The 25032-nt window shown below is 53.2% G+C and overlaps 2 protein-coding genes across 4 annotated transcripts; one reads left to right on the forward strand and one right to left on the reverse strand.

Annotated features, from left to right (window-relative positions):
• Positions 1-399: 399 nt before the first annotated feature.
• On the reverse strand, positions 400-11283 carry WRAP53 (WD repeat containing antisense to TP53). The gene is made up of 10 exons (XM_028124934.2): positions 10566-11283; positions 10303-10401; positions 9940-10051; positions 2641-2729; positions 2331-2421; positions 2091-2223; positions 1321-1529; positions 1005-1108; positions 752-886; positions 400-655 (listed from the first exon to the last, which is right to left on the reverse strand). The coding sequence occupies exons 1-10, from the start codon at positions 10967-10969 to the stop codon at positions 409-411; spliced, it is 1623 nt and encodes a 540-aa protein (XP_027980735.1). The 5' UTR covers positions 10970-11283; the 3' UTR covers positions 400-408.
• An 860-nt stretch (positions 11284-12143) lies between these two features.
• Positions 12144-25026, forward strand: TP53 (tumor protein p53). 3 transcript variants are annotated; one of them, XM_028124935.2, is made up of 11 exons: positions 12144-12310; positions 20744-20846; positions 20988-21009; positions 21129-21368; positions 21704-21890; positions 21984-22096; positions 22323-22432; positions 22706-22842; positions 22940-23013; positions 23372-23478; positions 24088-25026. In XM_028124935.2, the coding sequence occupies exons 2-11, from the start codon at positions 20773-20775 to the stop codon at positions 24170-24172; spliced, it is 1149 nt and encodes a 382-aa protein (XP_027980736.1). In that variant the 5' UTR covers positions 12144-12310; positions 20744-20772; the 3' UTR covers positions 24173-25026. The 3 variants fall into 3 exon arrangements, with proteins under 3 accessions (XP_027980736.1, XP_027980739.1, XP_027980737.1); XM_028124938.2 differs by having other exon boundaries at positions 24091-25026; XM_028124936.2 differs by having other exon boundaries at positions 20765-20846.
• Positions 25027-25032: the final 6 nt, after the last annotated feature.

Consider the following 25032-nt stretch of genomic DNA (forward strand, 5'->3'; position numbering starts at 1 on the left):
GAGTGAGCGGGCGTCTTGTCTGTCACTGTCTGCACGGTCTCACGCAGTCACACCCAGCAGTCTGACACACGGCGCCTGCCACTCCTGCTCAGCCACGCTCACCCTGACCCCTGCTGCCCCCACCTTGGGACTGAGATTTCAAACAGGTTCCCCCTTCAGTTTACCGAGTTGCCTAGCAACCCGCCAGTCAATGGCATGAAGCCCCACCCCCACTCACTTGACTTCACACCGAGCTCAGCAGCCCCATTGGCTCGCGCCTAGTCCCACCTCTCACCCTGGTTTGGGGAACAATATGCCAACCCCTACCGCTACTGGACAAGGGAGCCCGCGGGTACCCCTCCCGGCCCCATCTCCATCATGCGCCTCCCAAAAAAAGACACAAAGACTCTGGTACCACATAGAACCTTTTTATACAAACTCGTCCCCGCCTTCCTCAGTCCCTCCCGGCCCCTTCTTGCCCTGGTGAGCATCAGCCGCCCTGGCGCCGGGACCCCCCCCACACCACCAGAGCTGAAGCTGACATTCAAGGTGGACGCCGCGCATGGAAAGCAGGGGAAGGTCTGCGTCCTGCTCGCCCTCGTCCTCACTCTCTGCGGGCTCCGGAAACACGCGCTGACCCGAGGCGGTAGCCAGCAATGGCAGGCTAGGGTGCAGGCTGCGGGGAGAGACCAGCAGGCAGGGCGTGTCAGCACCTCAGCGCCCCCCCCCCAGCCTGAGCCCCCAGATCCGTGGCCGTCCGGGACGGGATCACCTCACTCCATTGGTGCAGTCCTTCTGGGGCAGAAAACTCAGCACGGGCTCCGGCTTCGCCTCCTGTCCAGCCCCACTGGTGTCCCACACAGACACAGCCCCGTTAGTGCTGCCACTCACTAAGAACTGCCCAGTCCTGGGAAAGAGAAACGTCTGGTGACACGGAGTCATCACCCCCGGGGCTGGGACCTACAGCCGGGCTCTGGCAGCCCTGGGGCATTGGTACCCTGGGCAGGAAGGACCCGGTCACTCACAGATCCATATCGAAGTAGATGCGCTGATTGGTGGTCACCTCTCGACTCAGGGACCACAGTGGGTGACCAGGCTGCCGGAGGTCCCAGCACAGCAGCTCGGCATCCTGGAGACACAGAGCAGGGGGGCCTGGAGTCCATCCCTCCCCTGCCCACCCCCTCCACCCCCCAAGACATCCCTGCTTCCCTCAAGGTTTACAGACGCTCCCTTAGCTTGGGTTAATTTTTTCCCCACGTCTGTCCCCCAACACAACACAGACTACATCCCCATTCCTGCCTTCTGTGCACCCTCTTTGGAATCCCAGGACGTGACCCCTACCTTGCGGGCTCCTGAGAAGAAGCGGTTGCCATCGGGGTGGAAGCAGAGGTGAGTGACACCTCCTTGGTGTCCTCCCAGCAAGGCAAGAGGGGAGCCACCATCACAGGCATAGAGACCCAGGGACCGGCCATAGGAGCCACAGGCATAGAGGGGCTGGGCTGGGCTGAAGGCTATGCAGGATATGATGCCACTCTGGCCCTGCTTTTTGGCTAGACAGGGAAGGAACAAAGTTGGGCGGAGGGCAAGGACACCTGACATTAGCGGGCTAATCAGAAGTGCATCTCTGTCTCCTGTCCCATGAGCCGGGAATGAACGCCTCCCCTGCCCCGTTTGTCACAGCACAATAAAGACCCCTGAGGCTCCCCAGATCCTTCCATCCCCACAAAGCACCGAAGTGCTCAAGACTTATTTCTTCCTTCTCAAACCTGTGTCATCTTGGGAGGGATGGAAAGCTGAAGGCTTACAGGAAAATGCATCAGCTTCACCATCAATTTCCTAGAGGTACCAAGATTTTGGAGGGATCCAAAGGGACACCGCCGACAGGGCCTGCGTTCAGGAGTGAAGCAGCTCCTTTACCGTGCAGCTTGACCCTGGGAAAGTTTCACCCCCTCCCTAAACCTGTTTTCTCCTCTGCCCACTGAGTACAACCTGCCTCCCTGGGCTGTCCTGAAGGTGATGGGCCACGCCTGGTCCCCTGGCTCACACAAGGCCCCTCTGCACGGGGCAGTGCCCTTTTCCTTCCTCCTCCCCTGGGAGGCACAGATGCTTACCAAACGTGGCTCGGACCTCACAGTCACGGCCAGGCCGGGCCGTGGAAAAGACGCGCACGGTCCTGTTGAAGCCACAGAAGAGCTGGGAGCCATCCGGGGAGAAACAGAGCGAGTGGGCTGCCGTCAGCTCGTCCTAAGGGCAGGAAAGCACTGCAAACAGGCCCAGCAAAGCCTCAGCGGTCCCCAGGGAGGGAGAGCGGGGCCACGATGAGCCCTGGGCCTGGACGGGGAGGTCCCTACCAGGTGGTTGTAGGCCCGAAAGGAAGCCCGGAGCTCTCCGGTGAATGCATCCCAGATGTGAATGGGGTTCTCCCGGCTGCTGCTGGCCACGCTGAGAGAGACACGGACACTGAGGTCCCGGTCTGTCAAAGGAAGGGGAGGAAGCCAACTGACCGGCCCTCTCCGCTTGCATCTGAAGGGTACGCCAAGCTGTCCTCCCCCAGAAACCCCGGGCAGCCCCAGCTCCCTCTCAGCAGAGGGTCCCCTTGAAACAGAGGTGGGGGGACGGGATGGGAAGGGAAGGTGGGGGCAGGCAAAGGACATCACTTACTAGGAGGTGTCTGGCTCGGTTGAAGACATCAGAGAATACCAACAATAATCATAGATGGTGTCGCCTTCCACCATGCGAAGGACAGGGGCCTGGACAGAGACGCAGGGATGCCTGGGTCACTGGCAGGAAAAGGAGGCAGTCATGCCTCTAGCGCTACCACGATGGTGTGGGGGGTGCTGTCTGTCGGCACTTAACCAGGCAGAAAGCAGACAGGGTTAATATGAAGAACAGAATCCTGATCTCAATGTTCGAGGGTCAGCTCAGACTTTGATGTCAGATTTGGGCCGCCAAAAGCCATACAGGTTTATCCTTTTGCTTTTTAAACACTTAGGAAGAAGCAAAGAATATCCCAACAAAGAAACCAAGAACCAACCATTGATACAAATACTTACTGAGCACCTACTAGATGCCATTTGATCCTTTAAAAAATTATCAAACGGTTCAAACATGCACAGAGGGTTTTTTGTTTTTTGGGGGTGTTTTTGGTGGGCAGCAAAACAAAGTTTATGGAGCAATGGTACAAAGCTCCCGAAGAGAGAGGGGACCCAAGAGGGTTGCCCAGCAAAGAAGTATTTTTCTAAAAACTCCTGTGACTCCTCCAACCAGCTTAAAAAATAAAACATAAAACAGTTAAAACTTCTTCCCAAGGAAACCTTCTCTCAGAGTAAACACTATCTTGAATTCATCATTCTCATACATCTCTTTAGAAATACATTCATACAGGGGCGCCTGGGTGGCTCCGTCGGTTAAGTGTCCAACTCTTGATTTGGGCTCAGGTCATGTTCCCAGGGTTCTGGGATCGAGCCCCACATCAGGCTCCCCGCTCCCCGGGAAGCCTGCTTCTCCTTCTCCCACTCCCCCTGCTTGTGTTCCTGCTCTCGCTGTGTCTCTCTCTGTCAAATAAATAAAAAATCTTAAAAAAAAGAAAAAAAACCCAAACACAAAGTATACCATCGTCTGGCACGCCCTTATAGTACCGACGGTGCCAGACGGCGCACCTCTCTCTGTGACGGGGAGACGTAGCCACGGTGACGCACTGAGCTCTATAGCTCAGGCACCTTCGCCGCTGGGCAGTACCCCGCTCACTGTCCTTCTCCGTTGAGTCACCGGCGTTTCTGCGTGTTTCAGCGGGTGTGCTTTTACCATTCTGGAGCACGTGTGTGAGGGCGGCTCTACGGCGCGCACGTCGCCCCCTCCGCTAGATGCGGTCACACTCGGGCCCAGGCGCCCATCCCGATTCGTTCTCCCACCGGCAGCCTGTGAGTGCCTGGTGCTCGGCGTCCTCTTGCTATTGCCAGACCTGCAACTTTTTCTCAGGTGAAGGCTGTGAGAGAGAATTCCACTGTGGTATAAATCTGCATTGCCCTGGTGACCTGTGCTCACTGGTCACATAAGTACACCTTTTCGTAACTTCTGCTCCTTTTTCTACCGGGTTGTTGTCTTCTCCTTACTGATGTGAAGGGACTCTTTCAGACATCTGGGTGACCGTCCTTTGTCAGTGTTCACTGGCCTTCGGCGTGACGTCATGCCCCAGGACTTGCGTCTCCACTCTGAACCCACTTATCAGACCGCCCAGCACGCAGCTCCAGGCGCACAGCCCACAGCCACCTCAAACTCAGCTGGACTGTAACGGACCCAGCTCCCGCCTCCTTCAAACCTCCTGCTGCCCCCGGGCTCCACACCCAAATGGCTAAGCGTCCAATCCGAGCACCAGCCCGGACCACTATGGCTCTTCACTCCCTTTCCACTCCTGACCAAAGAGCAGCTGGCGACACGAACCTTGCCAGGCCCGCCTCCAGGCGCTCCTGAACGCGTGCACTCCCTTCCAGTCCCGCGCCAAGCCGCCGCCCTCCTGCTAACATCGCTGCAATTCTGCAAGTTCTCCAGGCCTCCCTGTACTCCAAGCTTCCCATCCGTTCTCCACACTGCAGCCACGGCAGGCCCCAGAGACCTTGCTAAGCTGGCATTCTGTCCAGCATCATGCTCCTGCTTAAAACGTTTAATGAGTCCACATAACCCTCAATATAAACCCCAATCTCCTTACCAAGTGGCTACCCCCTACTCACCTCTCATGGCTCACCCCTCCAGACTCACTCCTTTAAAATCTCTACATCCCATCATTTCGACTCCCAGTCCCCGGAAGGTGCCAACTCACCATACCCTCGATCTGCAGGATTTCACTAGTGTCCTGGTCTGGAATAGTCTCCCTTCACCTCCCTCAACAACTCCTTCTGGTTGAATCCTAATCACCCTTCTGGTCTCTTAGATGCTTCTTCCACTGGGAGGCCTTCCCTAAGCCCTCAGCAGAGCAAGCGGCCCCGCTCCAGGTTCTTACAGCCCTCCGTGCTCCTCACTCCACACCACACCCATCTGAGGAGGCAAGAACCCTATCTGTCTGGTTCACCACTATTTCCCCAACACCTAGTATATGATTACCAGTCAATAACAAATGTCTTAATGAGCAAAGACAGGAGACTGTTTCAGTAATACAAGGGCCCCAATCATAAGACCTGAATTAAAGCAGGGGCAGCAGAGTGGGAAGAAGCAAATGGATCCAAAAGATTAGGGGGACTCGATGGAATCTGGCAATTAACTGGATGTGGGGGGGGTCAGGGAAAAGGAAGATTAAAGGATGAGACCCAGGCTTCTGGTTTGCATACCCAAGGTCACCAAGATGGTGGAAAGACTTGGGGTGCACAGGAGAGCCATGAGGTGTTAATGTCCTTGGTGGATAAAGGAAAGTTTTTACAAAGAGAGAGCGCAACTGTCAGAATACATCTAGGAACAAGGACAGCCCCCCCCACCCCGAACCTGAGATACGCGGGGCACAGAGGGTGTGCGGTCTCCCCTAGATGGGCTAGAGGGAGTGAAGGCCTCGAGCAAAAGCTCCAGGGTAGGCAAAGAACTCAGGGCCGAGGCTGGGGAGTTTGGGAGTTTCAGAAAGCTCCGTGAAAAGTCAGAGAGGAATTAGGAAACTACGTTGGGAAGAAGAAACGGGTATCTGGAAATACTCAAAATCGGCCTTCCCCAATTTCCCCACCTACACTAACTGTGTCCATTTCCAAATACTGAGTTTGCAGACCCAGAAAGTGAAATTCTCTAATGAGTGAAGCCGTGATGGATCTGGTACACTCACACTGCTAACAGCAGATCAAAAGCAAAAAGCACGAGAGCTTTTGAAAACAAGTCGGCTATCTGTGTCACAAGACGTGAAACAAACACGGGTACTCCTGACCCGGAGTATTTCTTACTCGTAAAATGTCTCTTATGGAAAGAATCTCCATCAAAACACATGAAGATGGTCACTGAATAATTTATGATACAACAATCCTGGAAACCCAAACGTACGAAACAGGGGACTAGGTACGGGACTGATTGATCAGAGGCGCCCAGCACAGCATCGGACACCAGGACACGTGACTATGGAGACCAAAGCACCATGGAAACCACTTAGGATACGACTGTTAAGAAATAAAAAAGCAGGGCCGCCTGGGTGGTTCAGTTGGTTGAGCGACTGCCTTCGGCTCAGGTCATGATCCTGGAGTCCCGGGATCGAGTCCCGCATCGGGCTCCCTGCTCGGCAGGGAGTCTGCTTCTCCCTCTGACCTTCCCCCCTCTCATGTGCTCTCTCTCTCTCATTCTCTCTCTCAAATAAATAAATAAAACCTTTAAAAAAAAAAAAAAGAAATAAAAAAGCAGTCTACAAAACCATCTGCTATAGAATCATAACCACATAAAAAGCTTCCATGCGGTACAGAGCTTGGAAAGAATGGACAAAAACGTAAAGGGCTGACTTCTGTAGAGTAGCGGCTTAATGATGGTTTTTCCCTTAATAATCCTGTTTCTCATAAATGAGCTGGTGCAATCCATTCCCAACCTGCCACAGTTCCAGAGGCTCTTCTCGCTTCCCCCGCTCCTGGGCTCTTGCAGGAGCGCGCACGCCCGCCCGGCCCTGAGACACCAGGGTTTCTGCTGCAAGAACCAGGGGCAAGTGCAAGGAGGCAGGGCGGGCTCCCTGCCTCACTCCCCACAGATTCTGCTGTGGTTCTCGGTGACATTCACTCCCACTGCAACCTGAGAGCTCGCTCCTCTCTGTGCCCAGCATATCCTTCCCCAAGATGTCAGCTCAGCTCACTCCCTTCCTTCCTTCATGTCTCTGCTCAAATGTCACCTTAAGAGCGAGGTCTTCCTCGACCATCCTTTTTAAAATTGCAGTCCACGGCCCCAATCCCCTTCCTTCCTTTATTTTCCTTCACGGCACTTGTCAGGTGTACCTTTTACTTGGTTCTTTCTTTTTTTTTTTTTTTTAAGATTTTTTTTAAGATTTTATTTATTTATTTGAGAGAGAGAGAGAATGAGAGATAGAAAGCACGAGAGGGAAGAGGGTCAGAGGGAGAAGCAGACTCCCCGCTGAGCAGGGAGCCCGATGTGGGACTCGATCCCGGGACTCCAGGATCATGACCTGAGCCGAAGGCAGTCGCTCAACCAGCTGAGCCACCCAGGCGCCCCTACTCGGTTATTTCTTTACTCTCTATTCCCTGCACTGGATTATAAGCTATCACACAAAGAGGACGGGGACTTGGGTCTGTTTCTGTTCCCAACTAATCCCCAGCACCTAAAATAGGGCCTGGCGCATAGGATGAGCTCAACAAAAACGTGTTCACCAAATGAATCAATGAAAGAACGAGTGGGTCCCTCCGACACTCTGGTCCCTCCCAGCGCTTGCCTTCCGGAGCACCCGCAGCCATGGCCTTCCCTGGACCCCGGCCGCCCTTCCCACAGTCGAGTGCCAGGCCTTGTCATACCACAATCTCCAACTACCATCTCCGACCTAGCCAGCTGACTTGCCCTATTTCTACCACCACAATTATTCTGCTTCATCAAAAACACATTTACAGTCCACTTCCTTACCTGCTTTACATTCGAGCTGACCAACGACACACACCCTCCTGCAGATGCTCTAAGGAACCCCTTGTCTTTCTCTGCCGGCAAATCCCAGCCCATGATCCTCCTATTCCGTGCTTGACTCAACTAATACCAACGACTAGCGTTTACTGAACACGAAACAGGTACTGATTCATACATGTTACATTAATTTTTTTAAATTCTCACAACTGGCCTATGAGCTGGGCGCCACGACGCTCATCCTCACTGTACAAACAAAGAAAATACAGCCCGTTCACTTGCTGGGGAGAGAGAGATGCACAATGAAGTCACCAGACCTCACTTTAAATGGGTGGCAACAAATGTCCAGTGGGCCCTGAGCACAGAACAGCAATGCCACCACGTTCCTTGCTGCCTCTGATTTCCGACTCCCCGGGACCCATCATTCACACCTTCTGCGCTCTCCCCACAGACCCTCTTCCTTCAACTGATAACCTCCCTTCATGCTTCACTGAAAAGTCAAGTGAGGAGATGTGGAAATCCTCCAACCACTAAGCAGCTGCCTCGCTTCCTACTGCAAGAGAGGACTCTGCACCTGACAAAGTCCTCTGCTGTGCTCCGGATCCTGTCCTCAGTCAGCTGCTCAGGGACCTGCTACCCCCTCTCTCCTCCAGCATCAATTCCTCCCTGTCTCTTGGGTTATTTCTGACCCTGCTGAAGCACCCCACTAACCCTTCTCTGGCCCCATATTCCCTCTGGTCACTATACCACTCCTCAACTCCCTTCCACAAGAAAACTTTCCAAAGAATTGTCTCTAACTCCTCTTCCCCCCGCCCTACTTGGCTTCTGCCTCCATCACTCCTCGGAAAGGGTTCTTGCCAAGGTCACTAATGTCTTCTTGGGTCATTCTCTAAATCTGTCTCACCCTCAACAGCATTAGACCTGACTCTGCCTCTGCTTTTGTCACCTCTCCCGCCCTCCACGCCGTCTGCTGGAGCACTCGGGCTCTGTTAGAGCCTTTTTTTTTTTTTTAAGATTTTATTTATTTATTTGACAGAGACACAGCGAGAGAGGGAGCACAAGCAGGGGGAGTGGGAGAGGGAGAAGCAGGCTTCCCTCAGAGCACGGAGCTCAATGCGGGGCTCGATCCCAGGACCCTGGGATCTTGACCTGAGCTGAAGGCAGGCGCTTAACGACTGAGCCACCCAGGCGCCCTAGAGCCTTCTCCCTCTCCAGCTACACTCAAGACTGAATCCGTTCACAAGACACCAGGTACCATCCACATGCTTCTCCGCTTCCCAAAGTATACTCCCAGCCCCAGTTTCTCCCTTAGCTTCACATTTCACAGATCTAAACACCCTTGACTTGTCCTAATACTTCTTCATATCTGTTTTCTCCTGAGTTAAATCGTACCACCCCCTACCTGGCTGCAAACACCTGGACCCTTGATTGTTTCCTTCCCTGCACCTTCACATCCAATTGACCTCCACGTCCTACAAAATACGCTTCGAATCATCCTCACCTCTCCATTTCTCCTGCTGCCACTCCAGCCCGAGCCACCGCCGTTCCTCACCAGGACCGTGACAGATGCATCCTAATGAATCCACCTGATTTCGCTCTTGTTCACCATAATCCATTCTCTGAAAACTTCAGCCATCATTTCCCTCGTCTGTTTCAAAACTCTCCTCTGGTTTCTCAAACTCCAAATGGCCCACCCACCGTATCCGACACGGGTCACGGGTCATGGGATCCATCCTCACACGTCCCCCCCTCACTGGCCTCAGTCCAGGCACGCTGGCCTTCCTCCTGTTTCCTGAAAACCCCCACTCTGGGGCTCTGTAATGTCACTGCCTCCTCCTGGGATGCTCTCTCTACAGCCCTTCACATGACCGATCCCATCATCCTTCACGTCTCAGCTCAAATGTCCCCTCTTCAGAGAGCCCCTTCCTTATCTAAAGTCGTCTCCTCAAGTTAGTCCTTCCTCGTTGTTTCTTTCCTTCACAGCACTTAGCACAACGGGTGATGAACTTCGTTGCTTATCACTTTACGTGTGTGTTGTCTAGCTCCCGCAAGAGAAAGCAACCCAGCTCTTCATCTGTCTGCTTCAGCACTTTATCCCAGCACCAAACACAGTAACTGATACGTTGGCGGTCATTCAATAAACATCTGTAAGTCAATTAAATACTGCCCTGAGAAACCCACTACTCTTTTACAGAAAACACGTATTCACGGCTAAAGGAAGGAAGGACACTTCTCTAAACTTCACATCCTGGAGAGAAAGTGCCACCTGTGTACATTCATGAAGAAATGTTCTGTTTGTGAACAGGAAACACGTGGACTCAACTTTCTCCATCTACTCGAAGGGCTGAAATGTGCAGCACTGGTGAAGGGGCACAGGTAGCCCCCTACCCTTACCATCTCTGCATATTCCAGCTGCTCCCCGTCATTGTACAGCTCCGGGGGTAGGTTATAAATCCGCAGGATGTTATCGGCACTATTGGTCAAGATGCAGGAACCATCAGGGGCCCTGTAGGAACAGGAAAGAGAAAGCTGGACAGGGCTCCATTTTCCAAGTGCAGGGCTAAGACTGAGCCTACCCTGGGGTAGGTAAGCCCCCACCCTACCCAAGGCCTTGAGGAAAGCAGAAGACACATAATCCTAGATGAAATTTAAGCTCAGTCCAAGAGGAACTCTTACTCCTTCTCCCAGATGACTGGGGTTGTTTTATGGTGAAAATCCTGAGCATGGTTATCTCCCGGCCCAATTACCCTTACTTACCACTTACAGCCTTTCAAGAAGTTCTCGGGATGGCTGCTGAACTCTGACCAGGAACCACTGAGAAACCGAGGTAGCTGGGAGAAGCTGTAGTTCCAAGTGCTGGAAGGAAGATGGGGGGCCAACAAACCTAGGTCGGCAAAGCAAGGAGGAAGCGGGCCTGCAGCAGCGGGGCTGAGGACGGGCGGATAAGCGTGTAGTGCACTTCCACGCCTCTCCCACTCCCGATCTCCTCGGGCCCCGACGGCGCTGCCGTCACCACTTACGTGTATCCCTCGTCCTCCGGGGCGGGGTCCTCAGACACACCTTCCACGGCTTCTCCGGGCCCCGACTCCGGCCCGTTCGCTTCTTCTGCAGGAAGGCTCACGTTTTCACAAGGTGCTGGCTCCTCGATTCCAGGGCTCAACGCGCCAGAAGCAGCGAAGCCCGCCTCCGGGGCGGTGGAGGCAGAAGCTGAGCCGCCCTCCCCCGGCTCCTGGGAACGAGCCGTGCGATCCGGAGACGAGCGGGGAGGGTCGTCCCCAGCCGGTGGCGGTGGCGGTGGCGGTGGCGGTGGCGGTGGCGGCAACACTGCGGGATGCGTATTTTCATCCGCCGGGGATGCCTGAGCGGGGGCCTGGTCCTCAGCAAGGCAGGCCGGGGCTAACCCGGGCGCCCCGGGTGCGCTCATGCTGCCGAGGAAGCAGGGACACCGGCCTCGGCCCCAACCCTCGTCCCGCTTGGCCGACACGACCCCGAAGTCCGCTCGGCTCCCGGACGCAGACCTGGAGAACGCGCCGGGGCCTTCCTCCTGCTTCCGGGAGGGGGCGGAAGACCCCCGGCAGGCGAGCTGGGGAGGTGGACACGCCGCGGCTGCCTGCACAGCCTCTCTCAGCCGGGTCGGTGGCTAAGAGCCGCTCGCTCTCGCGGGATTTGGCCCCACCTTTCCATTGGACCTCCGCACCCCGGCTCAGATTTCGCGGGCGACCCACGGGCGGGGCGGGGCGGGGCGGGGCGGGGCGGGCACGTAACGGGTCACGCAGGTTTACCGTTCCCATCAAGCCGTGGGGCTCCTGGCGGCGGCCGGGAGCCAGTCCGAGAGTTTCGGCCTCGGCGAGAAGTGCCCGAGCTCCCCCTGCCGTCTCCCTCCGGCACTCTTAAAGCACCTACTCCGCCCGTCACCTGCAGGGGGCGCCAGCGCTATATTTGATTTTACAGGTTTTGCCCCTCTTTTGCTTCTCATTCCGCCAAATTCCTGACTTCCGTCTCTTTTCATTCATTGTGTCTATTAGTGAGCTCTTCCTTTCTACCCAGTACTGTACTAGGCACTGAGAAATACAACAATGGATAAGACAGTAGACAAGGTCTCCTGCCCCCTAAGGCTTACGCTGCTGTGTATTTAAGGCAAGGAACAGATCTTTGCAGAAAACGGTCCGGGCTGTGAAGGAAATTAAACAAGACGGTGTGATACAGAGTATCTGAAGGCACTCGTTGCATTCGGATGTTAAGGAAGTCCTTCCTAAAAGGTTACGTTTTAGCTGCTGAGAAGGAACTCTCCAGCTATCTCGGAGAGGAATGACAAGTGCAAAGGACCCTGCTCCTTCCACCTTCATGTTTGACACAGTGGCAGGAGTCTTCTAAAATGGTTTCCACAAACTCTGCCCTCGCAGCTCTGGCTTGTCGAACTTCCCCCCACCCCAACGTCAAGGAGCAACAGCACCAACACGGCGAGAATCCCGACTGCCTCCCTGCCCTCCTCGCGGACTCCATTCCCACCGCCTCCGCCCGCCGGCGAACTGCTTGCCCTTACTTGTCATGGCGACTGTCCAGCTTTGTGCCAAGAGCCTCGCGGGGGTTGCTGGGATTGGGATTTTCCCCTCCCATGTGCTTCGACTGGCGCTAAAAGTTTTGAGCCTCTCAAAAGTCCAGAGCCACGATCCTGGGCGCAGGTAGCCGCTGGGCTCCGGGGTCACCTGGCGTCCGGCCTCGGAGCGTGCTTCCCAGGACGGTGACACGCTCCCCTGAGGTTCGGGTAAGCTCCTGACTGAGCCAGATGAGTCCTCTCTGAGTCACCGGCTCTCGGCTCCGTATATATTTTCAGCTTGGGAGAATTGAGGGGGTCTGGGGGTGGGGCACCGGGGACTTAGCGATTTGGGGGAATGGACGTTTGGCTGGCGGCACCAACCTAGGAATGCAAAGTTGGGCGGCCTGGGTGTAGGTGATGGGGATGTTAGGACCAGCCGGACTCGGAGCTCAACAGGAGAGTGGGACCTGCAGCAGGCCTAAGGGCTGCTTCCCCACCCCACCCATCCCAGTGCTGAGTGTGGGGAACCCTGAAATCAGACGCACAAAGCATCAGGATCTGAGATTTTCGAATCTCGGAATTTTGGGGACCCATGGCCCCAGATTTTCGAGCCCACCGCATCCTGGTGGAACTTCGGTTCCATTCCGAAATGACTATTCGGGGGGTTAATCCAGGAAGCCCAAGCTGCTAAGGTCCCATAACTTCCGGACCTTTGTCCTTCCTGGAGGGCTCTTTCCAACCGGTCCCCGGCTCCGCTAGGTGGAGAAAATCCAATTAGACTGTCAGTCGTGGAAGTGGGAAGTGCTCCACGGGAGGTCTGCCCGCGAAGCCGGGGAGGACTGTCCAGGTCCGAGAGGCCCGCGAGCCCTGTTATTGTTTGGCTGTACATTTACATTTCTGCCACTTTGCCGCAGTGTTTCCGGTTTCTTTTTTCCGGAGCAGCTCACTGTTCACCCGGTTGGAGGGAAGAAGAGAGAAAATGTCATTTAGCCCGGCTCCGCTTAAGTGCAGAGGGAGCTGCTAGCCCTCTCCCCTGCTTTTTTTTTCCCCCTTCCTGGACCACTTAGCTGCCACTTTGGGGAGGGAGGGAGGGTCTGTTTTGATGCAAACCTCAATCCCTCCCCCTCTTTGAATGGTGTGCTCCACCCCGTCGGCTGCAATCCGGGCGGACGCTACCATTGCGAGGGACGGGGTTTTAAAAAGCGTGCCGACGGCAAGCCCTGGGTATTTTCGAGAACGGGTTCATTTGAGAATTAAATGATGACAGAGTGCGACGGTGCGCCGTTTGTTTGTGGCCGAGACACGGTTTCTTTGGCATCCGGCTCCGGGCTCAGCCATTCGGATTTCGGACGCAGAGCGAACGTCGTGGGGGCGGAAGGGGCGGGGGCTGCAGGGGGCGGGCCGAGCCGAGGAGAGCCGAGCCGAGCCGAGGGGAGCCGAGGGGAGCCGAAGGGGCGGGGGTCCGGCCTCCCGCCCGTCCATCGCTCCCGGCGCGGTGCCTCCAGCCTGCGCGCGCTCCTGCGCACCTGCTCCGTACCGGCCACGGCGCGCGGTGCCTGGGTGCAGCTTGTTCCGAAATCGAGGTAGCACTGACGCCTGCTGCGATTAGACGAGTTTTGGCATCTAACCCCCAGCCTGTCAAAATGCACATTTTCATCGCCCTAGAGAAGGTTCTCGCGCCTCTACCCAGTCAGTCTCTGACCCTCGTTTTTATTTTGAGTTCTGTCACCAGTTTTGCCTGTTGGAGAACGTCGTGTAAATGGACCCACCCAGGATATGCTCCTTTGTGTAGGTTTCTGGTGGGCAGCATAATGCCTGCGACATGCATCCGTGTTACTAAATGTATCAGTGTTTTGCTCCTTTGTATTTAGCGCATCTCATCGGATGAATAAACCGTGGATTGTTTATCCATTCTCCTTTCGGTGACCATTTGAGTGGTTTCCCGTTTGGGGTTATTTCGAATAAAGCTGCTATTAACATTCTTGTACACTTCTTCATGTTTTTATTATTATTATTATTATTTGGATAACTGCTTGGGCATGGAATTGCTAGGTAAGAGAGGAGATCTAAACTTGATTTTTTAAATTCTCGTATTTCAAAGTGGTTGTCCCGGTGTTACATTCCCACCAGCAAGAGCCGTCCTTCCTCACATTTGGTTTGTCAGTCTTTCTAATGTGGTACATCATTGTGGTTTTAATTTGCAGTCCTCTTAGGATCAGTTTCCATGTGCTTATTGGCCATTCCTATGTCATAATGGAAGCGGCTCTTCAAATCTTTCCCCCATTTTTTTTGAAGTTGGTTTATTTGCTTTTTTAAATTGTGTTCAGCTGCATGCATTTCTTTATGTATTCTGGATGGGCTTCTTTTGTCACTATTTGTGTTTTCTCCTGACCTGTTACTTGCCTCTCTGTCTGTGTCTAAGAAGGAGCAGCAGAAGATTCATCTTCTGTCTTTCAAATGTTTTCTGTGACCTGTTTAGAAAATCTTTGCTGACCCTAAGGTCATGAAGAATCTCTAGGATATTTTGTTCTAGAACCTTTACGGCTTTAGGTTTTATACTTAAGTCTACAAGCCATAATTAATTAATTTTAAAATAATTTTTATGATGTGAGGTAGGAGTTCTGGTTTTTTTTGGAGGGGGGGTCCTATATAGATACTCTGTTCCTCTAGCTCCACTTGTTGAAACAGCCCTCCTTTCCCCCACTAAATTACTTTTAATTGGAGTGCTTGGTCCATTTAATTTCATGCAATTATTGTAAGGTTTGGGTTTAAGTCTACCATGTTAATGCTATTTTCTATTCTATTTCTTCTTTGTTCTTCTCTTCAAGCATTTGAGGAAGAAACAGTACCAATCTTATGCAAACTTTCAGAATATAGAAGAGGGGGCGCCTGGGTGGCTCAGTTGGTTAAGAGACTGCCTTCGGCTCAGGTCGTGATCCTGGAGTCCCTGGATCGAGTCCCGCATCGGGATCGCATCCCTGCTCGGCAGGGAGTCTGCTTCTCCCTCTGACCCTCCCCCCATCTCATGTGCTTTCTCTCTCATTCTCTCTCTCTCTCAAATAAATAAATAAAATCTTTAAAAAAAAAAAGAATATAGAAGAGGCAACATTTCCCAACTAATTTCATGATATCCTGAGAATCCTGATACCAAAACCAGACAAGGGCATTACAAGAAAAGAACATTTAGACCAATATTCTTGCTAATATATACATATATACATATGCAAATATGTATATGCAAAAATGTTAGCAAATCAAATATGATAATCTATAAAAGTGGTAAATACATCCTGACCAAGTAGAGTTTATCTCTGGACTGCAATGATGTTTTAACATTTAAAAAATCAATCAGTGTAATTTGCCACATTAACAGATTGAAGGGTAAAAATCCTATGATCATTTCAACAGATGCATAAAAAGCAGTTGACATTATGCAGCACCTATTCATGATTTTAAAAAGAAAAGAAAAGCCAAGCTCCCAGCAAACTAGGAAAAGGAAAACTTTCTCAGTCTGATAAAGGGCACCCCCAATCAAGTTACCATCAATACATAATCATGACAGACTGAATGCTTGTTTTCTAAGATCAGGAACTAGAAAAGGATTTGATTCTCACCCCTTCAACATTACACCGAAGGTGTTAACCAGGCTAATAGAAGATCCATTGAAAAACTGTCATGAGGAGCACCTGGCTGGCTCAGTTCGTAGAGCATGCAACTCTTGATCTCAGGGTTGGAAGTTTGAGCCCCATGTTGGATGTAGAGATTACTTAAAAAATAAAATCTTTTAAAAAAGAAAAACTATCATGACTGATAAGTGATGATAGCAAGGTCACAGGTTTCAAAGGCAATATACATAAATTGTATTTTTATGTAATAGCAACCATTGAATCTGAAGTCAGAAAATGAATTGTAAAAACAGTGCCACTTACAAAGCATCCAAAAACATAGCATACCTGGGGATAAACTGAACAAAAGATGGACAAGGTTTCTATATTAAAAACTGCAAACTATTGCTGAGAGAATTTAAGGAAGATTTAAATAACACAGTACCATATTCATGGATGGAACACTCAATAGTGTTGAGATGTCAGTACTCTCCAAAATGATTTAGTTTGATCCCAATCAAAATCCTAGCAGGTCTGTTTGTAGAAACTGACAAGCCGATTCCAAAATGAAAATGTAGTACAAAGTTGGAGGTCTTAAACTAGCTGACTTCCAAGATTACTATAAAGCTACTGTAGGACAACAACCATGAACAGAATAGAGCCCAGGAAAAGACACGTAAGTGTAGTCAAATGGTTTTCTACAGGGCGCCTGGGTGGCTCAGTTGGTTAAGCGGCTGCCTTCGGCTCAGGTCATGATCCCAGGGTCCTGAGATCGAGCCCCGCATAGGGCTCCCTGCCTGCCAGGAGGCCTGCTTCTCCCTCTCCCACTCCCCCTGCTTGTGTTCCCTCTCTCGCTGTGTCTCTCTCTGTCAAATAAATAAATAAAATCTTAAAAAAAAAAAAAAGGTTTTCTACAAAGGCCCCAAAATGAAGCCATGCTAAAACAACTGGAAGTGGAAAACGGACTTTGACCCCTAACCCCTACCTCACACCATACCAAGTCTGAGATGGATAGTAGACCTAAGCATAAAACGTACAACTTTCAGAAGGAAACACGGCAAAGTGTCTTAGGCTTGGTAGGGCTGGGTTACAAGGTTGTATCAGAATGTGTCAAATTTGTTATCTAATTGGTAAAATTAAGATTGTGCATTTCAACTTATGTAGATTTTACCTCAAAAACATTTGTGGGCTTCTGGGGAGCAGCTGGGGGTTTAGGGGAGACAATAAAGGCAGAATGTTGATTATTCTTGAAGCTGGAAGATAGATACAGGGGAGTGCATCATTCTTTTTTCCTTTTTCATGTGTTTGAAATTGTCTGTAGTAAGTATTATGCAATTTTTTTTTTTAGGTTTTTTCATTTTAGGAAAACACAGATGAGAATAATACAACACTCGTATTCCCACCAAAGAATTATAACACTTAACAGTTGTCTTATTTGTGTCCCTATTTTAAATATACAAGTAATATATGAATACCATCTTTTTAAATTTTCCTTCATTAATCAAGCCAGAACCCTTTGATGGTACCCCAGTCCCACGAGCACACATCTCTCCCTCTCTCTGAGACCATCACTATCATAGTTTGTAAGTTTTTATTCTCGCCTGTCTTTTCATACTTCCACGTATATATGTTTATAAGCAATAAATACAGGTGACCCTTGAACAGCACGGGTTTGAACTGCATGAGACCACTTATCATGGGTTTTTTGGATAAATAGAGTAAAGTATTGTGAATGTCTTTTTTTTCCTTGTGATTATCTTAATAGCATTATCTCTAGCTTGCTTTTTTTTAAGATTTTATTTATTTATTTGAGAGGAAGAGAGCTAGCATGGGCAGGGGGAGGGGCAGGGGGAGAAGCAGGCTCCCCGCTGAGCAGGGAGCCCCATGTGGAGGTTCAATCTCAAGACCCTGGCTTCATGACCTGAGCTGAAGACAGATGCTCAACCGGCTTAGCCACGCAGGCGCCCCTCTCTCTAGCTTACTTTAAGAATATAGTATATAAGAGGTGCCTGGGTGGCTCAGTCGGTGAAGCATCTGCCTTCCGTTCAGGTAGTGTCTTTGGGTCTTGGGATCAAGCCCCGTGTTGGACTCTCTGCTCAGTGGGGTGTCTGCTTCTCCCTCTCCCTCTGTGTGCTCTCTCTCTCTCAAATAAATAAATAAAATCTTTAAAAAGAAAGAATCTAGTATATAGTACACACACAAAATAGGCGTTAATTGTTGATGTTATTGGTAAGGCTTCTGCTCAACAGTAGGCTCTTAGTAGTTAAATTTGGGGGCAGTCAAGAGCTACGCATGGATTTTCATCAGCACAGGGGGCCCTGCCCCCAACCCCCACATTGTTCAAGGGTCAACTGTAGTCATTTTGTATTTGTAATTCACATGAACTACCTACATTACTGTGTTTGGCTTTTTTTTTCCCCCTGCAAATTGTATTTTGTAATCAACCTATTTCTGAGCTATACCTAGTTACATATAAACAGATAAAACTCATTTCCTTAAACTGTTGTAGTAAATGTCTCTCTCTTGTGGGTATTTCATATAGCCATTCCCTGCTGGTGGAGAGTAATGTTTCTCGTCACCTGTCATCGAGAACAACACTGACGTGAACATATTTGTGCAAAACTCCTGCTGCCCCACACAACACTATTCTAAGGGGGTTTACCTAGAAGTGGTTTTGCAAAGCAGTAAGCTGCCGGACACTGCCTTATTACTTTCCAGAATCATCTTGGTTGTTTTTTCTTTACACCAGACTCTGGATGGAGGCAGAGGAGCATAATTATTTAGAGCCTGGGTGTGGGCTTTGGACAGCCCAGGTTCAAATCCCTCGCCCTGCCCCTCGGGAGGTTTCTGAACCTGGATAAGTGAGATAATTCTTTCAACCTCCATTCCCTCAACTGGTGATACCTACAGGTAAGGGCTTCTTGAGAGGATTAATGAGATAAGCCACTGGGAGCAGCAGGCCCCTGTGGGGATGGATGAACATCAGCCCTCGTTGGGATGGTGGTGGGCTGGGCCCCTTGATGGAGTCCCAGCTGAGTATGTGGCCTTCCCACCAGGGATAACTATGTTGACATCCTGCCTCCCCAGCCATTTGGAGAGTCTGGTTCAGCTTCTGAAAATTTAGTTTAATGGCCCTTGGTGCTCATCCCTGGGAAGGACCGGCTCTGAAAAGGTTTCCTAGTGATTGTTCCTGCAATAGAGAACTAATAAAATGGGATAATCCTATAAACAAACACATTTGTCAAGCTTTTATTATGTGCCAGGCACCTTTCTCAGCTCTGTACCTTACCCATAATAAGTAGGGTACTACTTTAGAGCAGAGGACACTGAGGCACAGAGAGGTTAAGTATCTTCCCCCAAATTACACAGCTATTACGTGGTGAGCCTGGGATGCAGGCCTAGCCTGCTGCTCATGGCTCCCAGTCCTGGGTACTTTTCACTAAACACATAAAGATGAGGAAGACTCAATGCCTGTATGCGAGGAAGCCAAAAGGCTAGCCCTTGAGGTAGGTAAAGTTGGTAAGGTAGGTAAGGTAAGGTAAAGGCGGGTAAAGTTGCACAGCAAATGTAAGTAACATTTAGGGCTTTTGACTTCTGAAGCTCCCTTCCATAAAAATCTCAGAGTGCTTTTGATCGTTAATGGAGCGGGGTCCTGGTCCTTCCCCGCCAAGCAAAGATTTGGGATCACTTCCCCTGCTGCCCCCTCCTGCCTTCCTCCCTCCACAGGCGTTGTCCATCCCCCCCCCCGCCCCACCCCAGCGTTGGCGGCTGTGATAAGGAGCCCTTAGCCAACCTCCTCATTGGAGGCCTTTTGTCAGCCAAAATCTGCACCTCCAGCCTTAACAAAAGAGAGCTCTGAAGAGAGAATAGTTGGTGATGAAGTAAGCATCCTCCTAGATGTCTGAATGGTCATTTTTAATAAAACCTCATTTGTTCGCCTATGTGTGCTGTGCGCGGGTTCGGAGACTCAGTTTCCTCACCTCTCGGGGGGCTCAGGGGCGGCCAGTGTGGTTCTTGGGACAAATGAATTAACCCACATGAACGGATTTCCCAAACTCGGAGTACATAAGAAATCAGGCCCGGGAGCAGGTGAATGTTCGGGTGGGGGGGGGCGGAGGTGATCATGGGAGGAGCTGCAGGGGGGCGGGGTGGGGGGGATGGGCTTGTCATGCTTTACAAGACAAAGAATGAATGGGATGTCCACAGGGGGCATGGGGTTTTTTTTTTTCTCAAAACTCACGGCAAATTTGGTGTCAGGGAAGGTGTCACGAGACGGTGGCCGCATAGCCTAGGACGAAGCCCCGGCCGGGACCGGGACTGCCCCTGTGAACTGCTCGTTCCTTGGACAGCTCACAACCTGCTCACGGCCTGGGCACAACCATTCACTTACTCCCCGCAGTCTTTGCCTGGGTGGTCTGGGCAAACATCCTTGAGGAGCTGTGACGTTCAAGACCAGGTCCCAGAAGGTGCCTCCCCTGTGGCAGTGGCTGGACCAGGGTTCCCAGTAGAGGGAACCACCAGCCGGGGAAACCGGGCCGTGTCTGGCAGCAGAGAAGGGCAGCCCGTGGCCGGAGCGTGCTAGCAGATGAGGTCAGAGAGGCAGACGGGGGAGTCCTAAGGACCCCGTAAGCCAGGGGTGGGAGGGGGATTCTAGTTCTTCCGGAAGCTTCGTGATGAAGGGGGTCAGGTGGGGAATGTGGGGGTCCCTGGAGGCATCTTCCCCCAGGGGTAGGGTGTAGGCTGATATGCTTCATCCTTATTTCCAGGACAGAGGACAGAAATAGGGTACCCTTCCAGGAAGGTTTGTGGACTCAGTGGTGGGAAGGCTGAAATTCCCTCTCTGGTTATCTTTGTACCTCGAGGCCAGGTGGGCTGGGCTGGGCTGGGCTGGGTCATCAAGGGGCTGGGCAGGAGCAACCCCGCTCCTGGGGAGGCCAGGGACCGCAGCATCTCAGGCCCTGGTACCGTGTTGGTGGAGAGTTCCTTCCCGCCTCAGGGTTGGGGGACCCGGGGTTGGGTGTGTCTCATACTGGACACCCCACTTTGCTCTCCACAGTGGCTACACTTGTCTTCCCAGGAGCTGCGATGCAGGACCCACAGTCAGAGCTCACCATTGACCCCCCTCTGAGCCAGGAGACATTTTCCGAATTGTGGAACCTGTAAGTGGAGGGCAGGGCAGGCTCCCCACCAGCCTCCCGGGATCACTGCCCCATCCTGCCCGCCCACCCCAATCCCCAGCCCTCTGGTAGAAGCCCATGGGAAGCAAACACCAGCACTGACTTTCTGCTCTTGTCTTCCAGGCTTCCTGAAAACAATGTTCTGGTAAGGACTGGATGCGGGGGGTGGGGGGGGTGGGGGGGAGGGGGGAAGGGGGGCTGGGGGGGGCTGCGGGGCCAGGGGCTGGGGACCTGGCCCTCCGGCTCTTGTCTCTTCACCTGCAGTCTGCTGAGCTGTCCCCAGCAGTGGACGAACTGCTGCTCTCAGAAGGCGTCGCGACCTGGCTGGATGCAGGGTCCGATGACGCTCCCAGGATGCCCGCAGCTCCTGCCCCCGCGGGCCCGGGACCAACCACCTCCTGGCCCCTGTCATCGTTTGTCCCTTCCCCGAAGACCTACCCTGGCACCTATGGGTTCCGTTTGGGGTTCCTGCATTCCGGGACAGCCAAGTCCGTTACTTGCACGGTCAGTGGCCCTCACGGGCTGGTTTCCATGGGACTGTTCCGCGCCTGGCCACACTCTGGGCCTCTCCAGTCTGCACTTCTATTTAGTCTTTGACCTTGGGCTGTCACCCTTCCCGTCATACGGGGCCCTGGAACTCTTCTTCGTTTTCCTTCCCTCATTCAATCCTTGGCTTTTTAAAGTAAGCTCCTGGGATACAGACCCCAACCCCGCCCTGTCTAGCCACCGTCCCCACACGGCACGTGGCACGTGGCTTCCGGTTGCTGCTCCGGCTGTTGGTCCATTTGCGCCCCGCCCCCCATCCCCTGACCTGTCCGCCCCTCCTCCTTTCCTTACAGTACTCCCCGTCCCTCAACAAGCTGTTTTGCCAGCTGGCAAAGACCTGCCCGGTGCAGCTGTGGGTCAGCTCCCCGCCGCCACCCGACACCTGCGTCCGCGCCATGGCCATTTACAAGAAGTCCGAGTTCGTGACAGAGGTTGTGCGGCGCTGCCCCCACCACGAGCGCTGCCTGGACAACAGCGATGGTGAGCGGCGGGGGCGGGGGCGGGGGCGGCCGACGGGGCGGCCCGGTGCCCCGACGCCCCAAACCCCTGATTCCCTCCCCTGACTGCTCGCAGGGCTGGCCCCGCCTCAGCATCTCATCCGGGTGGAAGGAAACTTGCGTGCCAAGTACTTGGACGACAGAAACACTTTCCGACACAGCGTGGTGGTGCCCTACGAGCCGCCCGAGGTCTGGTTTGGCGTCTGAGGTCTCTGGGAGGAGAGGGCTGGAGGGGTCCGTCGCGTGGGAGATGGGGGGGGGGTTGCTTTCTCCTTATTCAACCTCCGCACGGCCCGTGAGGTGTGCAGAGCCAGACAGGTCATCCCCATTCCGCGGTTGGGGAAACTGAGGCCTACGGAGACTGCGGGCCGCCGGGGGCGGGGTGGCCTGACTTTGGGCCCGTCTTCTGGCTCAGGTCGGCTCTGATTGTACCACCGTGCACTATAACTACATGTGTAACAGCTCCTGCATGGGGGGCATGAACCGGCGGCCCATCCTCACCATCATCACCCTGGAAGACTCCAGGTAGGGCCCTGCACGCGGCCCTGCCCCGGGCCCCTTCCTCCCTTACTGACACCCAGCCTTCCCACTCATGCCTGCCCCCGTGCATGGACCCTCCTCTGCTGTCCCCCACCCTCGGCCTCCCCCACTTTCCTTTCTCTGGCTTTGGAACCTCTCTGACCCGCGGCTTCTCAGTAGTCGTTAGGCTCAGGCTCCGCTGAGGATGAGTATGGTTGGGAGTTAGGGGGCGGCTCGCCTCCCTTACCACCTCCTGCTTGGGTCTTCTTGCCTGGGCAGTGGTAATGTGCTGGGACGGAGCAGCTTTGAGGTACGCGTTTGTGCCTGTCCTGGGAGAGACCGGCGCACAGAGGAGGAGAATTTCCGCAAGAAAGGGGAGCCTTGCCCCGAGCCGCCCCCCGGGAGCACGAAGCGAGGTAAGCAGGCAGGACGGGAGGCGGTAGGGGAAGTACAGAGGGTGCAGTGCTGCTCAAAATGTACTCTTCCTCTTGTCTGTCCTCTCCTCTTTCGCAGCACTGACTCCCAGCACCAGCTCCTCTCCTCCCCAAAAGAAGAAGCCACTGGATGGGGAATATTTCACCCTTCAGGTACCACGCCTGGGAGGGGCAGAGAAGCAGGCTCTTGCCCCCACTCAGTGGGCCCGGATGAGGGGAAAAAAACTATGAATGGAGCAAACGGGAGGCTAGGCCCCGTTCCTGTACCCATCCTTTCCCCTGGTCCTGTCCCCGATTCTGGAAGTGAATATTCCTGGGTTGAATATTGGTTTCAAGCCCGGCGCTCGGAACGCTGTTTTTTTCCCCGCCAGACTGCTCTGCCTGCAATTAGGGCACTTGCCATCAGGGCGCAGCCGTCCCTCGCTGCAGACTGCCACACCACCCCACGGGGGTTCAGTGGTTCCGGGGCTTCGCCTTCATGCTTCTTTCTCCCCCTCCTCCCCTGCCGCAGATCCGTGGGCGTGAACGCTTCAACATGTTCAGGGAGTTGAATGAGGCCTTGGAGCTGAAGGACGCCCTGAGTGGAAAGGAGCCAGGGGGAAGCAGGGCTCACTCCAGGTGCGTGACCGGGGGGGGGGGGGGGGCCTCTCCCAGCCCCACTCCCCTGCGTTCCTACCTTGGAAAGACACAGGATTCCGTTCTAATCCTACCTTCAAGGTCAAAGGGAGCCGACGCCCTCACGGTGGGTCCCCTGCTGCCCGAACGTGCTTCTGTCTCCCCCTGGGCGTATCCCGCAACCCCATTCCTGCCTTGGGAGGTCCCCAAGCCCCTCCGGGGAGGAGCAGGGGTGTTTCTTTGTCATTTCCAGCAACCTCTAGCGCCGAGCTGGGGGCTCAAATAGGGGCCTGATAACCATGTGGGAGTATTGGACATGGCGAGGTTGGGCCAGGCCCCCAGCCCTGCCCAGTACGAGCAGGTCCGTGGGGCCTTGCCACTCCCCTTCTTGGGCTCAGTTTCCTCGCTTGTCCGACGGGGTGGGGGGAAAGATGAAGAGAACACGCGGCAGTGCCCCGGGTCTCAGCAAACATACCTGCAGTTGGCGATGACCATCTTAACTGAAATTCCCTTTTGCTCCAGCCTCGGGCCCTCCCAAGCGGAGGTCTAGGACAAAGCCCCGAGCCTCCCACTCGCTGATGTCATCTCTTCCCCGCCCCCTTGTCTCCCCAGCAGCCACCTGAAGGCGAAGAAGGGGCAGTCTACCTCCCGCCATAAAAAACTGATGTTGAAGAGAGAGGGGCCCGACTCAGACTGACGTCCCCTGTTTCCTGTGTCCCCCCTTCTCCGCCCCCCACTGACCCCCTCCCCCTTGCCCCTCTTTCCCTGGCATTTTTGGGACTTGGGAGCTTGAGCACACCTGCTCGGTGTGTTGACTGCTTGGTACAGGTGTGCCTCAGAGACGCTCTGGATTCTTCCATTCACCTTGCCCTAAGGCTCTGCTAAAGAAGTTGGCCTACAAGGTCGGTTGGTCAGGGGGGGACGTAGGACGTTCCTGCCTGGTTTTTAAAGATTTTTACTCTGGGGAACCATGGGAGAGGTAGGAAAACGTTCCTGAACGTCGGGAGCGTTTTAGAACTAATCACTCGCTGGGCTATGAGCCCAGTTCTCTACTGTTTTAGCCAGTGGTTGAAATTTCCTAATTTCATAGGCCATTTTTATGAAATGCTGATAACCATACCTACCTCACGGAGTTTGTTGTGAGGGTGAATGAAATTATGTATGTCTGACCCCCCCCCCCAAAACAGCCCTTTTACCCCATGGTGTCTGCGACGTGGTGTCTCCGAGGCTGCCGGTTCCCTGTCCGTGCCGGTGGGTGGGGCAACAGCTTGTATGAGGGGGCAGCTGCTGAGGGGTCCCTTTCCTGCTGGCCTGGCCAAATCCTGTCTGACCTCTTGGGGAGCCCCGGCACCTAAGAGGAAATCTCATACCCATCTCACAGCCTGGAGGATTCCATCCCTGGAATCTGTATCTGCTGAGGTCCTTTTCCTTCCCCCAATCTCTCAGGATCGATTTCTTTTGCACTCTGCACCCACAGCCCCTCCCTCTCTTCCCTTTTTATATCCTGTTTTTATATCAGTCTCTTATTTTACAATAAACTTTTCTACCACCTGTGTG

This window comes from Eumetopias jubatus, unplaced genomic scaffold, assembly GCF_037043125.1.
Source record: "Eumetopias jubatus isolate StellerSeaLion01/CBP00866 unplaced genomic scaffold, mEumJub1_p1.0 scaffold_10, whole genome shotgun sequence".
NCBI lineage: Eukaryota > Metazoa > Chordata > Mammalia > Carnivora > Otariidae > Eumetopias > Eumetopias jubatus.

What these genes read in the sequence shown, in the direction of transcription:
- TP53 (XM_028124935.2), top strand. Translation starts at nt 20,773, where the DNA reads ATGCAGGACCCACAGTCAGAGCTCACCATTGACCCCCCTCTGAGCCAG. An exon ending in TTCCTGAAAACAATGTTCTG is followed by an intron (nt 21,010 to 21,128) that starts GTAAGGACTGGA and finishes CTTCACCTGCAG; the next exon opens with TCTGCTGAGCTGTCCCCAGC. An exon ending in ATCACCCTGGAAGACTCCAG is followed by an intron (nt 22,433 to 22,705) that starts GTAGGGCCCTGC and finishes TTGCCTGGGCAG; the next exon opens with TGGTAATGTGCTGGGACGGA.
- WRAP53 (XM_028124934.2), bottom strand. Translation starts at nt 10,969, where the DNA reads ATGAGCGCACCCGGGGCGCCCGGGTTAGCCCCGGCCTGCCTTGCTGAG. An exon ending in CCGGAGGACGAGGGATACAC is followed by an intron (nt 10,402 to 10,565) that starts GTAAGTGGTGAC and finishes TCTTCCTTCCAG; the next exon opens with CACTTGGAACTACAGCTTCT. An exon ending in ATCTACTTCGATATGGATCT is followed by an intron (nt 887 to 1,004) that starts GTGAGTGACCGG and finishes TCTCTTTCCCAG; the next exon opens with GACTGGGCAGTTCTTAGTGA.